Source organism: Python bivittatus, unplaced genomic scaffold (assembly GCF_059951505.1).
Source record: "Python bivittatus isolate LINGU-HERP-01145 unplaced genomic scaffold, Pbiv_v1 ctg000440_np1212, whole genome shotgun sequence".
NCBI classification, from domain to species: Eukaryota; Metazoa; Chordata; class Lepidosauria; order Squamata; family Pythonidae; genus Python; species Python bivittatus.
Genome location: NW_028277063.1, coordinates 6,567,624 through 6,589,353, shown reverse-complemented (window position 1 = coordinate 6,589,353; position 21,730 = coordinate 6,567,624). Strand labels below are relative to the sequence as shown.

The following is a 21,730-nucleotide window of genomic DNA, read 5'->3' as shown; positions in this document are numbered from 1 at the left end:
TTTACAATAAGCTTTTATTAAACACTCAAATCCCTCCCTCCACCCCCAAAAGTACCTTGGCAGCATTGACTGGTGCACACAGCATAAAAAGTGGGTCCTCTCAGGTCAGTCTGAAGCCCCAGGAAGAGATGCACACTAACAAGTGTTCAATAACTCCTAGCAAGGATCTAGCATTGGTTTGTCAGCCTTCATCTCTGCACCACCCAAGCAGCATATCATGCCAACAAGATGAGAGCTTCTGGGAAAGCAGAGATAATGCAAACCAAAGTTAATTTGGTGGGGAACAGAGAATAAAAAGGGACCGACATTACCTTAATGCAGTGTTGTCCAAACTTGGCCACTTTAAGATGAGTGGACTCAACTCCCAGAATTCCTCAGCCAGCCATGCTGGCTGGGGAATTCTGGGAGTTGAAGTCCACTCATCTTAAAGTGGCCAAGTTTGGACAACACTGCCTTAAAGGATTAGCAGAGCCATGCCAATTTAGGTCAACTATTTCCTTATCTCCAAATGGCAAATTCTTGCCCAAATTGAAGCCCGAGGTTAATGTGTTTGTTTCTTTCTGCTGCTGTTACTATAAAGGCCCTGTTACAAGAACTGTGCAGTAAGGTCTCCTTCATAACATGATTAGCTATGCTATTTCACTTAAGGCTGATGGGAGTTGAAGCCCAACTTTTGAAGGTCTTGGTACACAGCATCTCAGAACAATCAGCAAAGTGTCGTTTCTAGATACAGCCATGATAACGGTGGTATCCCAGAATTAATGAATGCAATGCAGTGAGATCAAGTGAGCTGAATTGGCCAAAATGGTGGCCTCTTTCCAGCATAACACTTCCTGGCATTGGAGGAAAAAGTGGCGTGGGGTTCCCAGCATGCTCTGGGGGATGCCGAGTAATCTATAAAGCCTAGCAGATCACAGGTCTGGGGAAATTTCACAGTGTTAGGTACTGGCATTGATTGGGCTACAGACCAAACAATAGAGAGACTCTTACCAGGCACCGTGTCCCATCTTTCCCTCCCAAGAGATGGTCACATAAAGGCACTTGCTCATGTGAAATGGAAGACAATACAGTCATCTGCATGCCCATAGCATGCCAGTACATTTGGAAGTATGAGGTATTCTACAAACAACAGATGAAATTATGCTATGTTTAGCATAATCAACTTATGTCAACTAGTCACTTCAGACCACTGAGTGACCAAGGCAATAATCCAGAAATGGTGCCTTACCAAAGGAATAGAGTCCCAGTCAAGGATATGATGACCAGCACTACATCTTGCTGCAAATACCCTTGCCCGTTATGATAGCAGCCAACAAAGCACATCACTGGTTTAAAGTGATGGGTCTGCCTATTTCAACATGGGGCAGGGCTCTACAGTCCCTGAAACCAGGAGCCTAGTTCAACTGGATGCAGAGTTGGGCTTTGTCGCTACAGTCTTCTCATGAGGTCAGAGAACATCATTCTATCAAAAGTGAGCAAACAGACTAGCAGAAAAGATAACTGGTAAATCAATCCTTTCAGATGTAGGACATCAGAGGTATGGTTAGCCACAGTCCAAAAGGGCACAGGATGCCATCCCTATCCAATTGGTGCTGCCCTATGTGAAAGAGCTGGCAACTGGATTGGAAGGCATCAGCTGGACTTAGAAGGCTTGCAGTTGCAAATGCTCTTCTCTCAGTATTGGGGGGGAAGAGGGGCACGGAATCTCTTCAGAATATGCTGGTTTCAGCTCAAGTCCTGCTCACCAATGCTTTGTCGAAGGTATTCCTCGTAGAGCTTTCTCTGCAGAGAAAGAATATTGTTTTTTATTTCCTGTGCTAATCAACCCCTTTCTCTGGTCATCACCCAGAATCCAAACAGGATCCATATCCCCTTCTCTGCCAACTAAGGTTCTGTGGAATAGGCACCAGTCCCCATGTCACAACTTCAAACCACCCCATCCACATTCCCAAGGCATCAACCTTCATAGCCAAGACTACATCCAACACATAATCCCGTTGATCTTCCAGCTGCCGCTTCTGCTTTTTGGAGAGAGTGGGCTTCATTCTAAGTGGGGCAAAAAATACAAAGAAGAAGTCAAGGAACATTACAGAAGTGTGGTGGACAGCCCTTCCTGGTAAACAGGAATGCTCTTACCTGAGAGTGTAACTGGCCAAGAGCAGGAGGAGAATCGAGAGGCAGAGAAGGCCAAAAAATACTGTTAAGGTTTGATCTTCAGGGACAAGCCTCCAGACTGATGCAACTGGCTGCTGAAAATTAGGATTAAGAGTAAATGGAATACTTGATATTAGCTGAGGAAAACATAATTTTATCCACTATGCACTCTTAAGAAAACGATATAAACCACTTTTGTGCCAAAGAAGCCTGAATTCTATGCTAATAATTTATATAAAATTACCATACATATCTTAACTATAATTAAAGTATTCAGCAAGTACCTATAACAGTAGGCATTATCTAAGTTATTGTTTTTAGAATTCCCCAACCATAATCAAAACTTGGTAAACTTAGAGAAGGGGAGGAAGAAGAGATAAAAGAGAAGTAAAGGTTGCTCAGTTGTGGTTTTGCTAGTTACGCAAAGAACCATGAAGTTATAATTTGCACTGGATTCTTATCCTATTACCCCAGGCTATCTTCTGTTGCTTGGGCTTTAGAAATTTCTGTTGGTGTAAGAATTAGAAACTTGATGAATATATATTTTTTCCTGCAAAATGAAGAGATATGGGATTCTGAATTTTGCAATAGTACATACCTTTGGTCATCAATCTCCAACATATGTTCCTTAGGTTTTGTGCTCCTTTCTATCTCTCTTGTTTTGCAGCTTTTAGAAACTGCATGTTTTAAAATCCTACCCATTCAACTTGTGTTTCTTTGTGGAGGTAAGGCTAGAAAAGCCTGTTTCCTGCACCCCCAAGGTATGAAAGCTGAGACTCTAAGGTTATGGAATCCAATGTCCTGCACCAACGTTGCTATTCAAAGCGAAACAAGGCTTAATTGAGGGGCACTGCAGAGTGAGAAAAGGGTGCTCCTGGGAGATTGAAACAGCGCACTCAAAGTACTCACTACATATAGTTCCAGGGTCTGGCTTTGCTTCTCTCCTAAGACTAAGATCCACAGTTGGCGAGCAAATGTTGTGCCAAATATCAAGGTCAGAAAGAGAAAAATGGGCAACAGGCAACCAGCTATGCCCAGAAGTATCCCCCGGAAACAAGCACGGAAGTTGCTGCTTCTGGCCTCGCTGAGTAACAGAAACAAAGAGAAAAGGCGAAGTCAGCGTATAGGACTGAGGAAGAAACTCAGCTGAATAGCACTAAACCCCACATTGACCCAGATACATCCTACTACCCTTGGCACCCTCCCAGATATTGGTTTCCTAGAACTTTTTTCCTCTAACCATAATCTTCTCACCCCTTTTTAAGTGAAGGTAAGCAGCCAGAACCTTCCTGTCCCCATCACATTTCAATAGTTGTTGAACACGTAACCAACCTTCCTTCAAAGGAATCTAGATTGCCAATCTGGGTTACAATTCAAGGCACTTAGAAAGATCCATTTTTGTGGGATTTATTTCCAAGTAAATATGCATAGGACTATGCTGTAAATTACACAACAGTCCTTTGAGATAGGTCAAGCTGAGAGACGAAAACATGCATTCCGTACTTTTTCTGCTCAGTTTTCCTTCCACTGCAATCTGATTTATTATCTCAACGGCTATCAACTCAGAATCTGCCACTCAGTTCTCTCTCCAACTTGCCTTCTTATATACAAATTCACACTCCACTTTTCTACCTGGGATCTGACGACCCATCCATTTTTGCTGTAAATGTTAGCACTTCTCAGATGTCAAGTCTCCCACTCCCACGATGCTACATTCTTACTTGTCATCCTCTAGCAAACGCTGTGTGGCCTCTTCAATGTGCCGGCAATCCCTTTCCAGGGCATTGAGTGTATGCTGCACAGTCTGGCTGATAGTCTTCTCAATTGTGCGGCAGATCTCCTCGATCTGATTAATGCACCGACTCGGCTAAGGGAGAGCGCATAACCCATATCACCATTTTGCAGAGAGTCAATCAGCGTTCTGTTTTAAGTCCCAGGGCACCGACTAACAGCTTTTCTCTTGCATCCATCCCAAGGCTTACCCATTTGTCCACAAGCCCTGATTCACCAGGGCTTCTGCTTCAGTCTTACCCCTAAAAGAATTCCAAGCTCTTCACTCACCTTATTGGAGTTGGGAATGTAAATTGTAGGCATGTCAAACCCACATTTATTGAGGCCAGGACGTTTGCAAAGTTCTTGCACAATTTGCATCAGCACCCTCTGTCAGAGAAAAAAAGCACGTACACACACACACACACCTATATAAATAATTTTTTTAAAAATTGCCATTCTTAATTTCTTCTGTTCCATGAAATCCCTGTCCCAATCTGTGCCCATTATCCATGGGAGATTTGATACCTGTCTGTCACCTTCAGTGCCTGCCTCATCAGCCTTGCTCAGATAGAAGTGCAACTTGTCCCCATGCTCTTCATTGATCTTCTCCACTATGTTTAAGGTGCGTTTGCAAAGAGCCTGCCCCATGGGATCAAAGAAGACCAGGATGAGATCACAGAGTTGGCCTGAACAAGATCACAAGGGAAGGAGTTAGGGTGCTGCATAACACAGGGAGAGAATTCATACAGAAATAATAAATGGATACACCATTTCTTTCAGGCTAAGGGCTACCAGTAGAAAATGCCCTGTGCTAAAATTTGTTCTCCCATCAATGTGCCTGCATTTTCCTCCAGATCCCAAAGTAGCTTTCTCACACATTTTTTCTAACACCAAAAAAAACATTCCTTGTATTACCTATATTAATCCATCTCCTGATTTAACTTTTATCGAGCACATCTATTTCATTTTGAGTGCTAGGTTGATTTGGAAAAACAGTTTAATAGAATGCTCTTTAGGAATGAAGGCTATTTCATGGAGCTATACTCACCAAACCAGATCAGTGCTCCTTCCACATCAAAAGGGTATTTCATGTCACCATCAACTAAGCCTGGGGTGTCAAGAAAAGTGATCAGGGGAAACTGTTTCTGCTTGGAGGTACAAATCTCAGTGCTCAGGTACTCTGGCACTCCTAAATGAAGGTAAGGAGCAGCATATTAAAATTTACTAGTAGCTTCTTGCCATTAAGAGATAATAAACACCATACTTTCCTTCTAATAATCCTAAAACTATAAATTATACAACAGTCCTTTGAGATAAGTCAAGCTGAGAGATGAACAGCATGCATCTCTCAGCTTGACCTATCTTTGAAGAACATACTCCAAATTTCATTACAAACATGAATTATCACAGGCAAGCTGCCAACGATCAATTACACCAACTTTTAAATATCACCTTCCTGATCAAAACAATACTCATTCAGTCCACACAACACTATTTTGAATTAAAAGCCAGCCCTTGATTTATTTTCAGTTTGCAACTAACCTTTGAAGTTCTGCAAGACCTGAAAATGAGGGTATAGATGGAGTGTAGCATTACCCTGCAGAAAAGGAGTAGAAAAACAGAAGGTCTTAGAATATGTACTATGGCTATAGCAGATGGGTTTTAAAATCATTAGATAAGTTATATTTAGCAAGTGTGCACAACTATTTCAAGGCTGAAGGCTGCTCTTGACCTTTATGTGGGGTGCCAGGGTGTATGCTCAAAAACTGGATGGGGCCAGGACAAAAATGAAATGCAACTTATTACAACTGAATTAATTAATTAAATATTAATTCTATTGTGTCTCATGAATTTTCCCCTTTGGACACATAAAATATGCCCATCTGACAGGATGGAAGGCCAAACATATGAAGGACATGTGACCCTGGGACCTAAGTTACATGCTTGCCCTAAACTCCCAGCAAACACATTGCTTAGTCTAGGTGGTGGGAAATCTGTGGCCCTCCAGAGGTTGCTGAACCACAACTCCCAGCATTTTTCATCACTGCTTATTTTGATCAAGACTGCTAGATTTATAGCCCCCAACCAAATCTGCACCACCCATGCATAAGAGGAAAACATCAGCAGGTTGGGAGAAGCCTAAGCCTAGCAGAAGTACACCATCTTTGCGGGGGAGGGAAACGAAGGGGAGGGAGGAATTCTTAAGTATCTTATTGAATAACCCTATTCAATAGTTACATAATGCTGACTGGCTGCTGAAGGGAAAAGAAAAACAAAGCAAAACAAAACTGGAGGAGAGGAAGAATTGACTGTCTGGAAGAAAGGACAGTGGCTGGCATATTGAAGAAGAGGAAGTCTTACTGGTTAAGTAGCAGTAGCCATAACAGTCATACGTAGAAAGCTATATTAAAAATGAGTGTCTCTATGCTGAGGTTAACTAACAACAATTTTCCCCATCTTGTCCTTGTGAACTTCTCTTACATACTCAGCAATTAGAAAGCATGACACACTGTCTGAATCAACAAAGCATGAACATGTCCTACAATCTCAGAGCAGCCAATTTCTCTAGGAACATGAGAGTCAAAGGAGGAAATTCTCACCGTGAGAGATTCTCGCTTCTTTCCGCTGGTGATGAAGGTGAAGCCCTGGGTCTCAATAGCAACCCCAGTACGTTGGATGTGTTCCTCCACATACCTGCACAAAAACATTAAGAAAACCAAGACTGAATCTTTCTCTTTTTGTGTGTACAAAATATGGCTGAAGGTGGGAAATACAGTATTAGCACACATTCACAACCAATTTCCTGAAATGTCCTGGGTTGGCAAGTTGCTACAAGTATCTGAACACCCATTTGTTCTTCCATTACAGCAGTATCATTTGGGTCAATAACACAATGACTTAGGTGTCTATGACTTACAATCCTTCTCTGTGCTTTAAAACCAGTCAGTAGAAATAAGAACTTCTCCCTGAAACCCAGATCTTACCCAGTATAATCAACAAACTGCATTCATTCAGGATTTTATGCATCTTTCCCCAGTAGCCTTTAATCACTTCTTTTGACATAAAATTGGCCGGAAGTATAAGAGTGGAGAGTTTCTTCTCAGAGGAGCTATCAAGAGGCCCAGCTTCTCACACTGCCATCTTAAATGGAAGTCTTTTCCCAATATAATACACCCACTTTATAAATCACTGATGGAAACAAATAAATGATAACTTCACCTTTTTTACCAGATGTTACACTTAAGAGAGCACTCCAGACACAAAAACCTTGCATTTAGATGCAGTGCCTTCCACAAACTCCCCCAAACACCCTGACCTACAGGTTGCCTGCAATTTCTTATACTGTGGATAACTTTCTAGAATTTTCCCAGAATGCCTTGAGCCATACCACCCTCTCCATTAGGATTTGCCCAGAATGCCTTGCGTTCATACCAACACCCCTTGGTTCAATACCCTAATGGTGCCATTGCCAGTTTTGACTCCCCTTGATTTATTTTCTGGCAGTCCCCTTCAGCTCACCAGTTGATAAAGCTGCTCTTCCCAGCACTGTGGTTGCCCATCACCATGACAGTCACTCTACGGCGAGGGGGAAGCAGGGTCAGGCCCAGGCGCTCCCCTATTGACACCAAACCTGGGAGCAGAGCGGGAAAGTTATGGCTGACACTTGGCATGTTGCTTCACCCCTAAAGGGAAAAGGGCCCCCTTTTTTCATCCTATCCCCAAACTCTCACCATGCCCCGGGTGCACATAAAGCGAGTGGGCTTCCCGGAGGACCCGTTCTGTCACCAGCTCCGTCCCCCCGCCTACAGCGGGGTTGGCGGCTTCTCGGGACTTCCCACCCCGGCTCCCGGGCATAGTTGCTAGCGGGCAAACCGGCAACGGAAACAGCCAGGGCGGCTGGGAAGAGGGAGGGAAGGAACTACAACTCCCAAAAGGCATTTCGTGGAAAGGACGAGCGGGACACGGTCTCCTAAGCGTGCTTTTCGAGAGGCGTCTGCGGGCACTACACCCCAGAACTACAACTCCCATGAACCCTCGCAGCCGTAGGACGCGTGTCATGGGTCTCTGCAGAAACTTCTGGTTCCCGATTATACAGTACTTGCTCGTGGCCGCTTTGTGCAAATAAATGATGCAAATGTGAAAACACAAATGAAGTCGTCGGGACCGGTGCTTTTTCGTTATCGCGCTTTTAAATTGGCCCTTGCTCCTCTGGTGCGATGCGGACGCGTTGGAGTAGAAATCCCATCGCTCCCAGTCACAAGGGCTATGGGGTCAACCAACTGTGAATAATAGTCCAATATATTGGGAGGGTGTTTCAGGCTGTGAAAGCCTGTTTAAAATTATGGCATCTGCTCTAAAAACTAGAAAACGTTCAAGATAAAATATTGTTCCTGTTTTTTGGTCGTTAGAAGTTGTCTGAATAGTTTTTAATGCAGGTAGTTGCAGTTATCTGAATATTATTTTTTATAGTGCAAGTAGTTCCAGGTTTCATATTTTAGCATCTAAAGAAATACTAAAGAGAGCCACTTCGGTGTAGTGGTTATCAGGCTAGAAACCAGGAGACGGTGAATTCTGCCCCTGCCTTAGGTAAAAAGCCAGCTGGGTGACTTTGGGCCAGTCACTCTCTCTCAGCCCTAGGAAGGAATCAATGGCAAACCACTTCTAAAATCATGCCAAGAAAACTGCAGGGACTAGTCCTGGCAGTTGTCAGAAGTCAACACTGACTCGAAGGCACCAAAAAAATAAATAAAAAAATCCTGGTTCCCTTTAAAGCAACCTACTCTGACTTGATATGCTGGAATACATAAGATTGGGATGGGGGTAGGGGAAGAGCTATGTTAGTCTGTGCCAACAAAATAGAACTGGTATAAATTCTATAAATTGGACTGACAAATTGTAGCCTTGATCCTGTGTCCACAGCACTTACTTAACCAAACACTTTGTCCTCACAGGCCAGATCCTAGTGTTTTAGGCCAGTGAATATATTTGGGCAATGAAATCCCAAGAGGGGGGAAGTCACACCTCCTGAAATGCTTAGGACACATTTCTAGTCAGTGGGGTGGTGTGTGGCTTCCATCTTTGGCCCCCTCCCAAGGATGCCCCCAGGCAATAGTCATCTGATTTCATTTCTCTGAAAGGGAGAGGTGAAAGCCTCTCCATTCAAGCATGAAAAAACTAGATTTTGCCAGAATAGAAAGGCTATTTAAATTCTAGGCTAGGAACGAGATAAGGGCAGTGTCACATGAGGAAAAGGTTTGCCAGGTACTCTGGTGCCGGTAAAAATTGCAGATGAGGGAAGGGCTTGAGTATCCAACCTTTTTCCTTCCTCCATTCTAATATGAACGGGTAGGATTTGTACCGGTATAATCCAACAGCAGCCCACTCACTTTAACAGGCATCTGGGGTTGGAGCTACAGAACCTCAGATTACCAATCCAGTCAGCGAGAACACAAGTGCAATTTGCCAAGAAACATAATTCACGAGGGTTTAGCAGAGGCAAAATGTGGATGGGAGTCCAAACATCCAAGATAGTTAGTATAAAGCCATCTAGAGCAAGGAGCAAGAAGGGTAAAAATAAATATATACTGCACACAGTTCTATTTGCTTGTCCCCTTTGTTTAATTTTAGGGTTAGTGTTATTTAAATCAGATTCCGTATGTCAGGAACAGTGAATGAAGTGCTTATCCTTCTACACAAAGCATAAAGACTATATTCCTCTTCTGTCTTCTAATGATGCAATGTTTCTCTGCTTTAAGGAAATGCAGAAGATCCACAAAGAAAAAGTGTTATTGTTACAGAACAATGGTGATGTGTACACATAGTGCATGGCACATTTGTGCCAAATGTCTTCTCTCTTTTTCAGTGAAAATGAGACCAAAAACTATTAAACACCTTCATAAAAGTTTGAAGAAGTACAGAAGCGTAGCTTGTGTGCAGAAAGTCAGGCCGCTGCCTTCTGGATCCCAGACATAGATGTCATCTAGTTTTTCACTTTAAGCCACTATGAAATGTTCTTTCCAGTTTCCTGCAATGCTTGCAGTCCAAAAACAAGCCTCACCCATTCTGTTTCCCATCTTCTTTTTCTTGTTAATCTAATTCACTAGATTTCCAACATTCCGCCTAGAAAGAAAATTTTTCCAACTCATTTTATCTAGTAAGAAGCCCTTGACAAGCATCATAAAATCCTATACTGTGTCCAGAATAAAAGTTCCTGGGGCTACCAGTTAAAGACATTGGACAATTATTAAGGTATTTCCCATAAGTCTTCTTGCATATTTTCTAAGGAAAAAAAAGTTGAGGAAAAATGCAGGAAACATACAAAGGAAAGGTAGTAATGTCTGGAACCCCTGTAAAATTATCTGCTTGATGCAGAGGTGACTGTAGAATGCAAACCTTGTCTAGAAGCATTTCCATTTGCTTTGGAAAGGACCTTGGGGAATGTTCAAGGACAAATGCTCAAACTGTGGCAGGGTTTGACCTTGTCTTTTAACTCTTTCTGGCTGGAAAACAAGTTTAGCATTCCTGGAGTTGAAAAATTGGATATGGGAAAGATAGTATCTGATGTTGTTGTTTTTAATTGAGGAACTCTTGTAAGCTTCAAACCAAACTGGCATTCTGTGAAAAAGAGTTGAAAAAATTAGTATTCAAATCTAATCCGGGCCAATACAACCAGGTGGTTCAGATCTTGCCTTAGAGGTCAGCTGAATGGTGGTTAATGAGTTTTCCACCCTAGTTCCATAAATGTACAACAGGGCTGAGATATCGACAAACCAAGATGGTGTGAAGGCAAATCTAAGCAAATGAATAATAAACACTAGTGAGAATATCTGGAAACAGAAACCGAGGCCCCTTATCTAATCTCAGACCTACTCCCAGGCCTTTCTCTGATTGCTCATTCAAGGAACACTTACCCCACTTCTTCCTATAGTGCAGGGTTCCTCAACCTCAGCAACTTTAAGATGGGTGGACTTCAACTCCCAGAATTCCCCAGCCAGCATGGCTGGCTGGGGAATTCTGGGAGTTGAAGTCCACCCATCTTAAAGTTGCCGAGGTTGAAGAACACTGCTATTGTGGATTCAGCAAGCCCAAAGATTTTTCCTTTTTGATTAATGGTATAATCCTACCTTTCCTCATGGTAGGATCCTACCTTTCCTCTTTCCACAATATGGTGGTATAATTAGCCATTGGGTTTGTTTTCATGACTCATCTTCTCCAAGACAATATATTGTGCAGACTGGGTCATCATAAAGTTTTGGAAGATTGTTCCCACTTCCCTTTTTCGCACCTTTCTCTTCGACAAAAAAAAAGATGGAGTGAGTTTATAAGGCGCATTAGGTATGGTTGCCACTTTGAGTTATTTATAAAAAATAATAAAGGTGGGATAAAAATCTAATCATAAACCAAAAAAAAAGAGGTAAACTTATTGCAAGGACCCTAGTAAATAGATGTGATTCTTTGTTAAGAGTTCCTTTACATGTGAAGCCTTTTTCCCCCCTTTATTCAAATCAACAGAGCAATTTAGGAAAATCAACTGCACGTTTTTCTTTCTCCCCTTTTCCCTTGGTAGGTGATGAGGTGACTTTGCTTCTGCTGTCATCAATGCTATGAATGCAAACACTGTCATTTTGAAACTTCTTTTTGACATTTCTGAGGTCTCAAGTCTCATTTCTTACACCACTAAACTAACCGAACTGGGCCAATATCTTCAGGCCAGTCACAAAGGGCCTTTTGGCTTTTGTTCAAATGCTTGTTATCTGTTTGGAGTGGAAAAAAAATCCACTCAGTCAAGGTGATACTTTACAGCTGAACGGAGTCCTTTTCCTCACAAGCTGGTTCTCCTGTTTCCATTTTTAACAAGTGTCCAAAAGGGAGAAAGTCTCACTGAGGAGAAAAACTATCTAGGATAAAATATCAGAAATATAGCAATGTAACACCCATGGGCATTTAAAACACTTACTTCTGCACTACTGGATTTCATTGTTTAAGATTCTTTTAGTTAAAAAGATATTATATGGGAAGCAAAGCATTTTATTTATAAAAATATCTCACACCTGATACCATAGGCCAGGGTTTCTCAACCTTAACTGTTGCAAGCTTTTGTTATAACCAAGTTCCTGAATACAGGATGAAGTGTCTGGAGATCATTGAATCAAGAGCTGGCTTCTCAAAACTGGGCTTTTGAGAGACGATGTGCTTTTTGGTGGATTCTGTAGCCAAGCAGTTGTCTGGCACAATGGCTAGGAGTTGTGTGTACTCCTATGCCTGCAGCCTGTGCCTGGCTCTTCCCATTGGGAGGGGGGAAGAAAGGTGGCCGAGGAGACAGGCATGCCCCCACTTGTCTAAAGTGGCCAATATGTGCAGAAGAGCCCCGCCAAGACCTTCCCTCTCTCTGATGTGGCCAATTCACACATTTCAAAATTAGATCTGCAGTTTCACGCATGAGTGTGTGAAAAACAAACCATACCTCTGCGCAGAAAAGTACAAAAGAGGTACACAGTTTGGGGAGAGGATTGTAAATCCTTTCTCCGTTTGCCTTCTTTTTCTCTACCATTCCATTAACTGGTGCTTTTCTCCTTGTACGGTACTTCCCTTTTACTCTGGGCATCCAGTTAAGAGGAACCAGTTGACAAATACATGAATCTTTGTGGAGCAAGACTCTTACTCATGTTGGCGTGCAGGTCAGTGGACACTCTGCTTTAGCGCTGAGAAGAAGTCCCAAGCAGAAACAAGGGTCATGAGTAGAGGCATCCAACTTCTAAGAGGTTCATCCAAATTTATAGGGGAACCTGGCTATACATTACATAGTCTCTCTGCAGGAGCCAACCAGACTCTGCCCATAGAGAATTTTGACGTTTCCCCCTGGAGAGGAAGAGGGAAGGGAGGCAAGGCACGACATCAGAAACAGGAGTAGCTGGATGTCTTTTTTCACTAAGGGCTTTTCTCCTATTTTCTTTCCTCAACTTTACAGTGAGAAATCCCCTAATTGTCTGTAGGGAAAGAGATGGAAAGCAAAAAAAATATTTAGCACTAAGGAGAGATCAGCAGGCAAAGATGAACAGCAGCTTAAAACCCAAAGTTACTCTTTTGCTCTGTCAGAAGGAGTTTGGTAACACCTTTTCTAACTAGCAAATGTGATTAAAAGGCATAAGTGTTTGTGAGCTCCTGTACAGCTCACTTCATCAGATGCACTGACAGAGTCCCCCCTAACCTGAATTTCATGAAGCCTTTCTTGGCATGATATGCATTTTTTACAAATGAAATCCATTAGGAGTATGCACATTCAGATAAAATGTGCATGTATGTCATTTGTAAGAGACTAAGGGGAAAAAAAAAGTTTTCTTGAATGCAGCCAGTTTTCTATCACTAGAGCTTGGCCTCTTGATCAGGATCTCCAATTATTATTTTTTTAACTAGCAGGTTCTGCAGCCTGAAAAAGTTTGAAAGCTCCTGATCTTGGCCTGGAGTTCACAGATCTGAGGGGACCATGAGTGTGGATGGGAAAAACCAATTAAAACTTCATTTTTGCTAACCTCTACCTGAAATTTAGCTTTTCGTCCAACAGTATATGTAAGCGACAAAGTAATTTATGACCTCTACACTCCAAAAATGTTTAACTTCAATAAATCTCATGAGCTAAAATTATTATACCCCCAAAAAGGTCTTGTTCGTGACAATATGTTACATAGTCATTTTTAATATTTTGATAACTGTTTTGTTTTGTTTTTTTTTTGTCTGCGCTCAGTCATTGCTGACCCTGCAGTGACTGCTTGGACGAGTCCTTGCAGTTTTCAAGGCAACTGTTTTTCGGAAGTGGTTTGCCAGAGCCTCCTTCCTAGGGCAGAGCCCAGCTGGCGAGCGCAGGAGGCGGGGTTTCCGTTGCTTCGCGCCCTTTTCGGGCGCGTGTGGTTTTTCGCGCTTACCGGCAACTGCTCCCAACTCCTTTTTGCAAGGCGCCGCCAGCGTTTTTCCTCCCACCAGAGTGAGAGTACCCATTTATCTACTCACGTGAGTTTTCGACCTGTTGGGTTGACAGGAACTGGGGAGGAAACAGGAGCTCACCCTGTTTAATGCGAAGGCTGGACTCGAACCGCTGAAGCGTCGACCATTTCTGGCCAGCAACTTTCAGCGTCATTAAGCCGCTGCGCCACCGCGTCCCCCTTTGATAACTGTATTTGAGCATAATTTGGTGCCCTTCGTAGTACTATAACTGTGTATTTTATTTTATGCATTTAAGTATGTTTTTCTGAGAAAGGGTCTGTAGGTTTCACCAGACTCTCAAAGGGGTCCTTGGCACAAAAAGTTTAAGAACTCCTAATCTAACAGATGTAGGCCCACCTTCCTCACTGTGGGGCACTCCAGATGTTTTGGAATTGCCATGCATTCAGAGAGCACCAGGTGGGGAAAAGTGCAGTGCAAATGCTCCACCTGATTGATCCTGAGTTTGCAAACTTGTCAGTTAAACCCCACTGTTCAGGTTATGCGGTGGGTTCTTTTTCTTACAATCTAAACAGGGATGATAGAAGGAGGAGAGGAACTGAAATAAATTCATTTCCATTCCATGTATTTGTTAACGCCAAGACCATTAAAAGAAAAGGCTTGCACATAGTTTGGTCTGCTCTTGCTTGCAAAGGTCTATTTTATTAAATACAGGTAAAAGCAAACATTCCAAGTGGTGAGAGGCACAGATTTATAACTGGGTGTGGAATGTCAAGCCATTGCCTGCTAGCAAGCGGGCACAGAGATCGTCTAGCTGTTCGCTTTGAGCCACCGTGAAATGTTCTTTCCAATCACCAACGGTGCCTGCAGGCAAGGAAACAATCCAGAATATAAGATGCAGTAATAATAGTTAATTGATTAGATCAGTGTTTCTCAGCCTTGGCAACTTGAAGATGTGTGGACTTCAACTCCCAGAATTCCCCAGCCAGCCATGCTGGCTGAGAAATTCTGGGAGTTGAAGTCCACATATCTTCAAGTTGCCAAGGTTGAGAAACACTGGATTAGAGTGATTAGCATTTTTAATTGGCTAAACAATGGTCCTGCAACAGAGAGTGCATAAACACACACACACACACACACACACACACACAGTCACACTGTCTGTCTTCCAGTTGTTAACCCAATAGCCTTTTGCAGAGTCTTGTAATTCCTCTTTTACTATGGATTCGCTGCTTGGGAAATTCACTGTCCTTCAGCCCCCATGCCTTCACCGTGAACTATCTACTAGCAAATCATTCAGGAGACTATTAAAAAGTCACTGATTTCCTTGACCTTCTGCCCCTCGTCTGGTCTTCCAAGTATTTTTCAAACTGCAATTCCACCTGTCCACATTAACCACACCTAGTTAGTATTCCCTCCTTCCATCTTAGGGCATGTCTCTTCTGTAAAGGAAAGACACTTGGAATTATATATAAGAAAGGAAGGCACATCTGAGCATGTACAGAGTCTTATGCTCACTCTGAAGCAGCAGCCACCAGTAAGGATGCATTTAAGATTGGTGATGGTGCCTCTGCAGGTTTAAATGGCCCTTTTCTAAATATAATCATAAAGTCATTAGCTTTCATTACCGCACTCAACAGAATGTATGGCCAGAATGAAATTCAGCCTTTTAATACTACCTTTTCTCATGAATTGAGTGATGTCTTGGTCTAAGAGGAAACTAGGCATGGTGGTGTAATTAGTCATTGGGTTTGTCTTCATGGTCTCAAACTTGGTGTGTTGCACAATGTCACCCAGAACTGCTTCTGAGAGCTCTAATCCCAGGAACTGGGCAACCTTCTGGATTTCTCGGGCTGGATCCTGTGAAGTTAGAGAGAAAAATAAGACTGTGAGGATTCTTCCATTTGTATGGGATTCAGAGGCTGACTTTAAAATGTCATTACACTTTTTTTTGACTCATGTTTGGTGGAATACTGCTTGGAATACTCCTATGTATTGTTGCTTCATAGGTACGACCACCAAGTCTGGGCTGCACACATCCAGATGGCTACCAGATGATAACGGATAGCTCCTTTCTGTGTCTCTACCATCTAGATTTTTGCTTTCTAAATATGGTAGTTCTAGTAATAACATCCTTATTGAGTTTGGCCATTCATTAATTTAAATTGTATGCTAAAAAGCCACACCAGAGGTTCTGGGCAATTGACAAATACCGATACAGAATAAAAGTATTAAAATCCATCTAAACATTATAAAACTGTCCTTTTAGAACTAGTAAAAATGAATGTTTGAAGCCCCTTCCTAAGTCGTAAGTCTCATCTCAGTAGCAGGTTCTGTAGTTTAGGCCTTACTGTGAGAAAGATTGAATTAGCTGTTGAGGTGGCCCATATCCATTATGGGGCCTGCAAACAGTGCCCCACTGAAAATTTAAGAGGGCTGGGAAGACTGTCCAGGGTAGATATTGTAGGAGGGGAGCCATGTTAGTCTATGATGGCAAAAAATCATTGAGAAAGTCCAGTATAGGCTGTAGCTTATTTATAATGTGTGTGAATGGTTGGAGATGTAAGCTGTAGGTGATAACTAGTGGTATTTTGTTCTATTTCTGTGGCCTGTCTTTTAATAAGTCCTCCCTGGGAATTGATGTGCCCATTTTGATTTGGTTTACCCTCACATCTACACCAACAGAATCTGCATATCCAAGTTGCCTTCCCCTCCCTCTCCTCCTGCCTCACCCTAACCTAAATCCCACATCAGCCAACCCCAGTGTTTCTCAGCCTCAGCAACTTTAAGATGTGTAGACTTCAACTCCCAGAATTCCCCAGCCAGCATCCCCCATGTGAACTCCACACATCTTAAAGTTCCTAAGGGTGAGAAACACTGGTCTAGCCACTCAATGCATCTGACAAAGTGAGCTGTAGCTCACAAAAGCATATGCTTTTAAATAAAATGTCTTACTCAGAAGAGTTGCTGCCAAAGTCCTGCTGATTTTTCTGGCCAAGTTAGGTGATCCTCCCAGTAATCTGGAACTAAGCCATGTAAAGTTGTCTACATCATGGAGATCACTTGAATTTACCCTGGAAAGCATCTGCCATTCACCACACTGTTTCAACACCAGAATGATGTGGCACCTCCTTTTGCCACCCCATTCTGGGCCAATTACAATTTCCAGGCTGTCTTTAGGGACCACCCAACAAAGAATGAACAGTATTTCAGTCATCTAGATGTCAGGTAAGCAGTGTATATGTTATTGATTGCCCAATCTCAAACCTCTAAGAATGGGCACCACTGGTTTATAAGCTAATGCTGATCAATGGACCTCCTCACCATCAGTGTACTGTGACCATCTACAATCAGTAGATCAGTAGATCCAGGAGCTACCCCAGCCTTTCCTTAATGGGAAGTGTAGACTCATCTGGATCAAGCATTTGAATTTCAGCTCCTAGAATCGGCACCACTTGTCTAAGTGTGTGTGTGTGTGTGCGCGTGCGCGCGCATGCGGAAGCCAAACATTAAGAAAGAGTATATTATACCGGGGCCTAGAGATCCAGGAGACCTCGTCTAGGTTAGAACCTCATTATCATAAAGAAGAAGAAAAAATAGGCTAAATTCAGGCTTCAGGATATTGATGAATATTTCTTTCACTCTATGCATCGTACCATGGGCAGATTTGTAATATTACAGTAGTAATATTAATAGTGATTAGCCGAGTATTATAATCAGTATCAGCACAGAATAACCACATTCTGAACAGTTGCAATGAGACTAGGTCCTTCTTATAAAAAGAGAGAAAGCACCCACAAAGTTAAACTAGAATTTGTAGTTGAAGAAGGAAAGAGCTCTGAGTTTACTTGCATGACACACCCACATGAACAACTGCTCTCAGTGTCCCCTGTGCCCCAGCAAGAAAGAGTAATAAAATAATTAGAGACACCAATACCAGGGATAATGAGAATCAGTGCTGCTGGTAGGATTTATAGCTCTAAAATATATGAGAGTAAGATTATAATTTTATGGTTCCTGGGATAGCATTCAAGAGGCCATAAAATACATTATACCTCCCCTTAGGATATATGGGAATCTGTCATTGAAAGAGACCCAACTTTGGTGTCTTTCCACTCAATCTCCTTAGAAAGTTCTTAAGCACTTAATTTTCTGATTTGGAGCTCCAGTGATGGGAGACAAGAAGGACAGATTAGGTGCATAGCTGGGGCAATTCAAATAGGGCTGGGAGGGTGGTGGTCTGCCATCAGTAATTCCCTGGACCGCTACCATGGGCCTGCCAGGGCTTTATATGTGTCAAGAGATCTGATTTTAGAACTTTCTAAAGGGATTGATGAATTTCTTGTCATGGCCGGCTGTAAAGAATAAAGGTAAATCCTGAGATGATACATATGAGATGGAATTGTGGTATGTTTATGTCTATGTGTGCTGCATGTATATAGAGTCCAGAAACAAGTCACCTACCTTCTTTATGTCTTCATAGAAGACATACAGAATTGGGTGATGATTTTTAGCCTCCCACCAACCTCGAACATGATCAAACCAGGACCCCCAGGCAACTGCAAAACATAAAAAGAAAAGGAGAATTAAAGGTGGCGTTCCCATTTATCATACATTTCCCTCTGTCTCTTAATAGAAGTCCATTAATCTGGTGCCCTCTAGAGGAGTTGGACTTTCATGATCCGCCCATGATCCAGCCAGCATCGGCTGTTATTCTTCCCTTTAACTTTTAAAAGAATTGGATATGTTGCCAAACCAAGCAAAGCTGTAGTCACTTCTGAACTTCTTCATTTCTCTAGGGCCTCTAGGAGAGAGAGGAAGATGTGGAAGGGAAAAGGACATGACCTCTGATTATTCTGTAATACGCACACACATGTGCAAATATATGTATTCTGAATTGGAGGCCCTCTGAACTGGTGGGGAATCGTGGACTCCAAAACATTTGGAGGGCACCTGCCTGGGGAAGCTGATGATTGATAGACAGACAGACAGACAGATAGGTGCTTAATTTCAGAGTTGGAAGAAAAACACTGAAGGATTTGCAAGCTCACACAGAGTAGAATTAGTTGCTATCTCACTGGCATTCTAATAGGGCCTTCTTCTTCCATAAAGGTGGTCCAAAGTCAAAAACTAGACCAAAGTTTCAGGCTCATTCCTCAACATAATCAGATATCCTGAACCTGTTGTGGTGCACCTACTTTACCATTTTCCACCTCTAATATCCACTCACCCTTTCCAGCAATAAAATTCTCCAGAAACTCATCCCAGTTTCCAGCCTCTGGCATCAGTTTGCTCATATGATGGAAGTGGAAATAGGAAACTGCATTGTCCTTGATGTTTCTGGCCACGTAAATGATCTGGGGAAATAAAGCATTGAGGACGGAGAACCCAGGAATTCTAGCTTCTAGCCTTTCACTCTCCATTGAAGAGGCACAATTTTTTGTTCAGCTGCAAATCTACCAGATGGTACAAACTTGTAGCCTGCATTTGTCACTTTGGTGGTCAAAATATCTTGCGGGATTTTGTCCAATACTTTGCTGAAGGTAAACTATGATGACAGCATTCCTATGTGCTATAAGGGAAGGAAACAGAATTGGGCCTAACAAGCTTCCTTCACCCATTCCACCTGTATGGGCCAAATGATCTTGGGGTTGGGGACAAAACTTACTCTGCCATCATATCATCCAGTTTCAGAAGGAAAGCAACAGGAGAACTGTGAAATATCTCTACCCAAGGAAGACTGCATTGGCAAGCATTCCAGCTGGGCATATTATAGTGCTTGGCCTGATCTCAGCCACCTTGCACCACCCCCCTTTGGAAAAGGTGCAGTAGTTGCCCCTCCTGAAGCACCTGCAAATGTTGGTGTCAGTGTAGTTGGGAGGAGGAAGAGGCTTAAACAAGAAGGTTTACTTGAGACCTGGCAGAAAGGATGGAGCAGCTTCTTGGTCAGCCAGATTAGGCCTGTAGGCTAGAGGTTTCCCATCCCTGACCTCCTAAACTAATCATTAAAGAAATAATATCAGTTTACTCATGATAGAGCAGTGTTTCTCAACTTTGCAACTTTAAGATGGGTGGACTTCAACTCCCAGAATTCCCCAGCCAGCCATGCTGGCTGGGCAATTCTGGGAGTTGAAGTCCACCCATCTTAAAGTTGCAAAGTTGAGAAACACTGTGATAGATCTATATTGGCATCTATTGATTGCTTCAGGCTTACAAGCTGATTCATGGGCAGACTGTTCCCCTAACTGGACCCATTCCAGGCATTGCAAACTTTGTTTAAAGGGCTGCACTTTGAACAAAGTTACTGTACATGCCCAGCTAGATATGACGGGGTTTTTTTTCAACCACACTGAGAAAACCAGGCCTCTGATGCAGAGCACATTACCAGCACTCCTACGTAGCGACTGTGATGGTGATGGAAAATGTCAAAAATTCCAACTGCTCAGGAACTTCCGTGAATGGGGATTTTCCTTCTCCCTATGCCATGTCTCTGCTTCCAAAGGAAAGGGCATTCATGCACATGTTTTCCTTGAGAAGCTGACTCCCTTGCCCCCAGCCCCAAAGATCTCTGCTCTTCCAACTTACAGTTCATAAACAACTTGAGGAGCAAGTGTGCCAAAACAAACTGGGTTTATTCTCTTGGGATGGCTTGCAATCCCAAAGGATTAAAGTGAGGTAGAACCCAATATATCTCCCAAAGTTTGTCCAAGTCCTTTTCCTACCATCAGGTCTGAACACATCACCCAGGAGTCCTGACCTTGCAATTCTGCTCCCAGAAGGAAGATGGTAGGAGATGAACTGGCAGGTGAGTTTTGAGTGTGCGTGGGGAGGGCATTGCCTCTGCTTCTTCAAAACCTGGAAAGTGATCGTGATATCTTCAGCTTTCTGCACTTCCCATTTGCTCACAATCTCTCCAAAGCCAAACTTTCTCCTTACCTGTGCGGATGGGTTTGGGGGGACACATCTCTATGAATGGAATCCGTTCATAGATGGGAGCCCGAGCACATTTCTGAGGGTCCCCTCCGTGGTGGATCATGTCTACTATTTCCTGCATCCATGTTGTCCCTACCAAGGAAAGGGGCAAGAGATGCAAGTCATGGAGGCAGCCCAGTGGCTCTCACTCTCCCTGGCTGTCCTTCCCATTTCTACACCCTTCTATACCTATATCCCCATTTCTCCTTTAATCATATTTACCTGCTTTGGGATATGTGGAAATGAGAAGGTCATCAGGCCGAGCTTTAAAGCCAGATATAGCATCCCATTGCTCCACGATGGTATCAGGCAAAGAAACCCCTTCAATCTCCACCAACTCTAAGCGTTTGAGAGATGCAGGATCTATAGTATCTAATCGCTGCTGAACTTCCATCATCTGATGGGACAAGGGAACATAGTAACTGCTTCACCCCCACCACCAGCCCCTTGAGTGCCATCAGTTGGCACTAGAATAATAGATTATTATTATTAATAATAATTAATCAATGAAATCAATTAATTCTAAATTAATTAGTTTAATTGATTAAATTAGATTCGATTGATTAAATTAAAAATAAAGATATTAATTAATAAGATTGTTATTAATAATAATAGAATAAGACCTACCAGCTCTTCACTTATCTCTCAGCCAGTCTGATGTCGTTCCTTGCTTGCTCTGCCACTTGCCCTGAAGTGATCTGTGGGTGGTGCCTGCAAGAATGCAGGGCGTGGGTCTCTTCCCACACAAGAACTGGGCTTTAAGCCAGGATTTTCCATTGAGGTCACTGACTCTGAAGGAGTTAAACCTGGCATGGATCTGACTGGGGTTCTCCTGGGCCTCTTCTGTGTAGCAGTTTTAAACATACATCTAAAATATTCTCTTTCGTTCTCTCTA

The 21,730-nt window shown here is 42.7% G+C and overlaps 2 protein-coding genes across 4 annotated transcripts; both read right to left on the bottom strand.

The window, feature by feature from the left end:
- Positions 1-36: 36 nt before the first annotated feature.
- Positions 37-7,831, bottom strand: LOC103049227 (uncharacterized). 3 transcript variants are annotated; one of them, XM_007423990.4, is made up of 12 exons: positions 7,659-7,828; positions 7,447-7,558; positions 6,528-6,621; positions 5,470-5,524; positions 4,976-5,116; positions 4,453-4,613; positions 4,216-4,314; positions 3,876-4,021; positions 3,064-3,238; positions 2,137-2,249; positions 1,962-2,046; positions 37-1,782 (listed from the first exon to the last, which is right to left on the bottom strand). In XM_007423990.4, the coding sequence occupies exons 1-12, from the start codon at positions 7,780-7,782 to the stop codon at positions 1,726-1,728; spliced, it is 1,362 nt and encodes a 453-aa protein (XP_007424052.1). In that variant the 5' UTR covers positions 7,783-7,828; the 3' UTR covers positions 37-1,725. The 3 variants fall into 3 exon arrangements, with proteins under 3 accessions (XP_007424052.1, XP_025019731.1, XP_007424051.1); XM_025163963.2 differs by having other exon boundaries at positions 37-2,046; positions 2,137-2,246; positions 7,659-7,831; XM_007423989.4 differs by having other exon boundaries at positions 37-2,046; positions 7,659-7,829.
- Positions 7,832-14,510: 6,679 nt separating this feature from the next.
- Positions 14,511-21,566, bottom strand: LOC103048987 (sulfotransferase 1C2-like). Its single transcript, XM_007423988.4, has 8 exons — positions 21,463-21,566; positions 21,058-21,232; positions 20,800-20,928; positions 20,621-20,718; positions 19,094-19,220; positions 18,328-18,422; positions 15,543-15,723; positions 14,511-14,727 (listed from the first exon to the last, which is right to left on the bottom strand). The coding sequence occupies exons 2-8, from the start codon at positions 21,230-21,232 to the stop codon at positions 14,615-14,617; spliced, it is 918 nt and encodes a 305-aa protein (XP_007424050.1). The 5' UTR covers positions 21,463-21,566; the 3' UTR covers positions 14,511-14,614.
- Between the last annotated feature and the right edge of the window lie 164 nt (positions 21,567-21,730).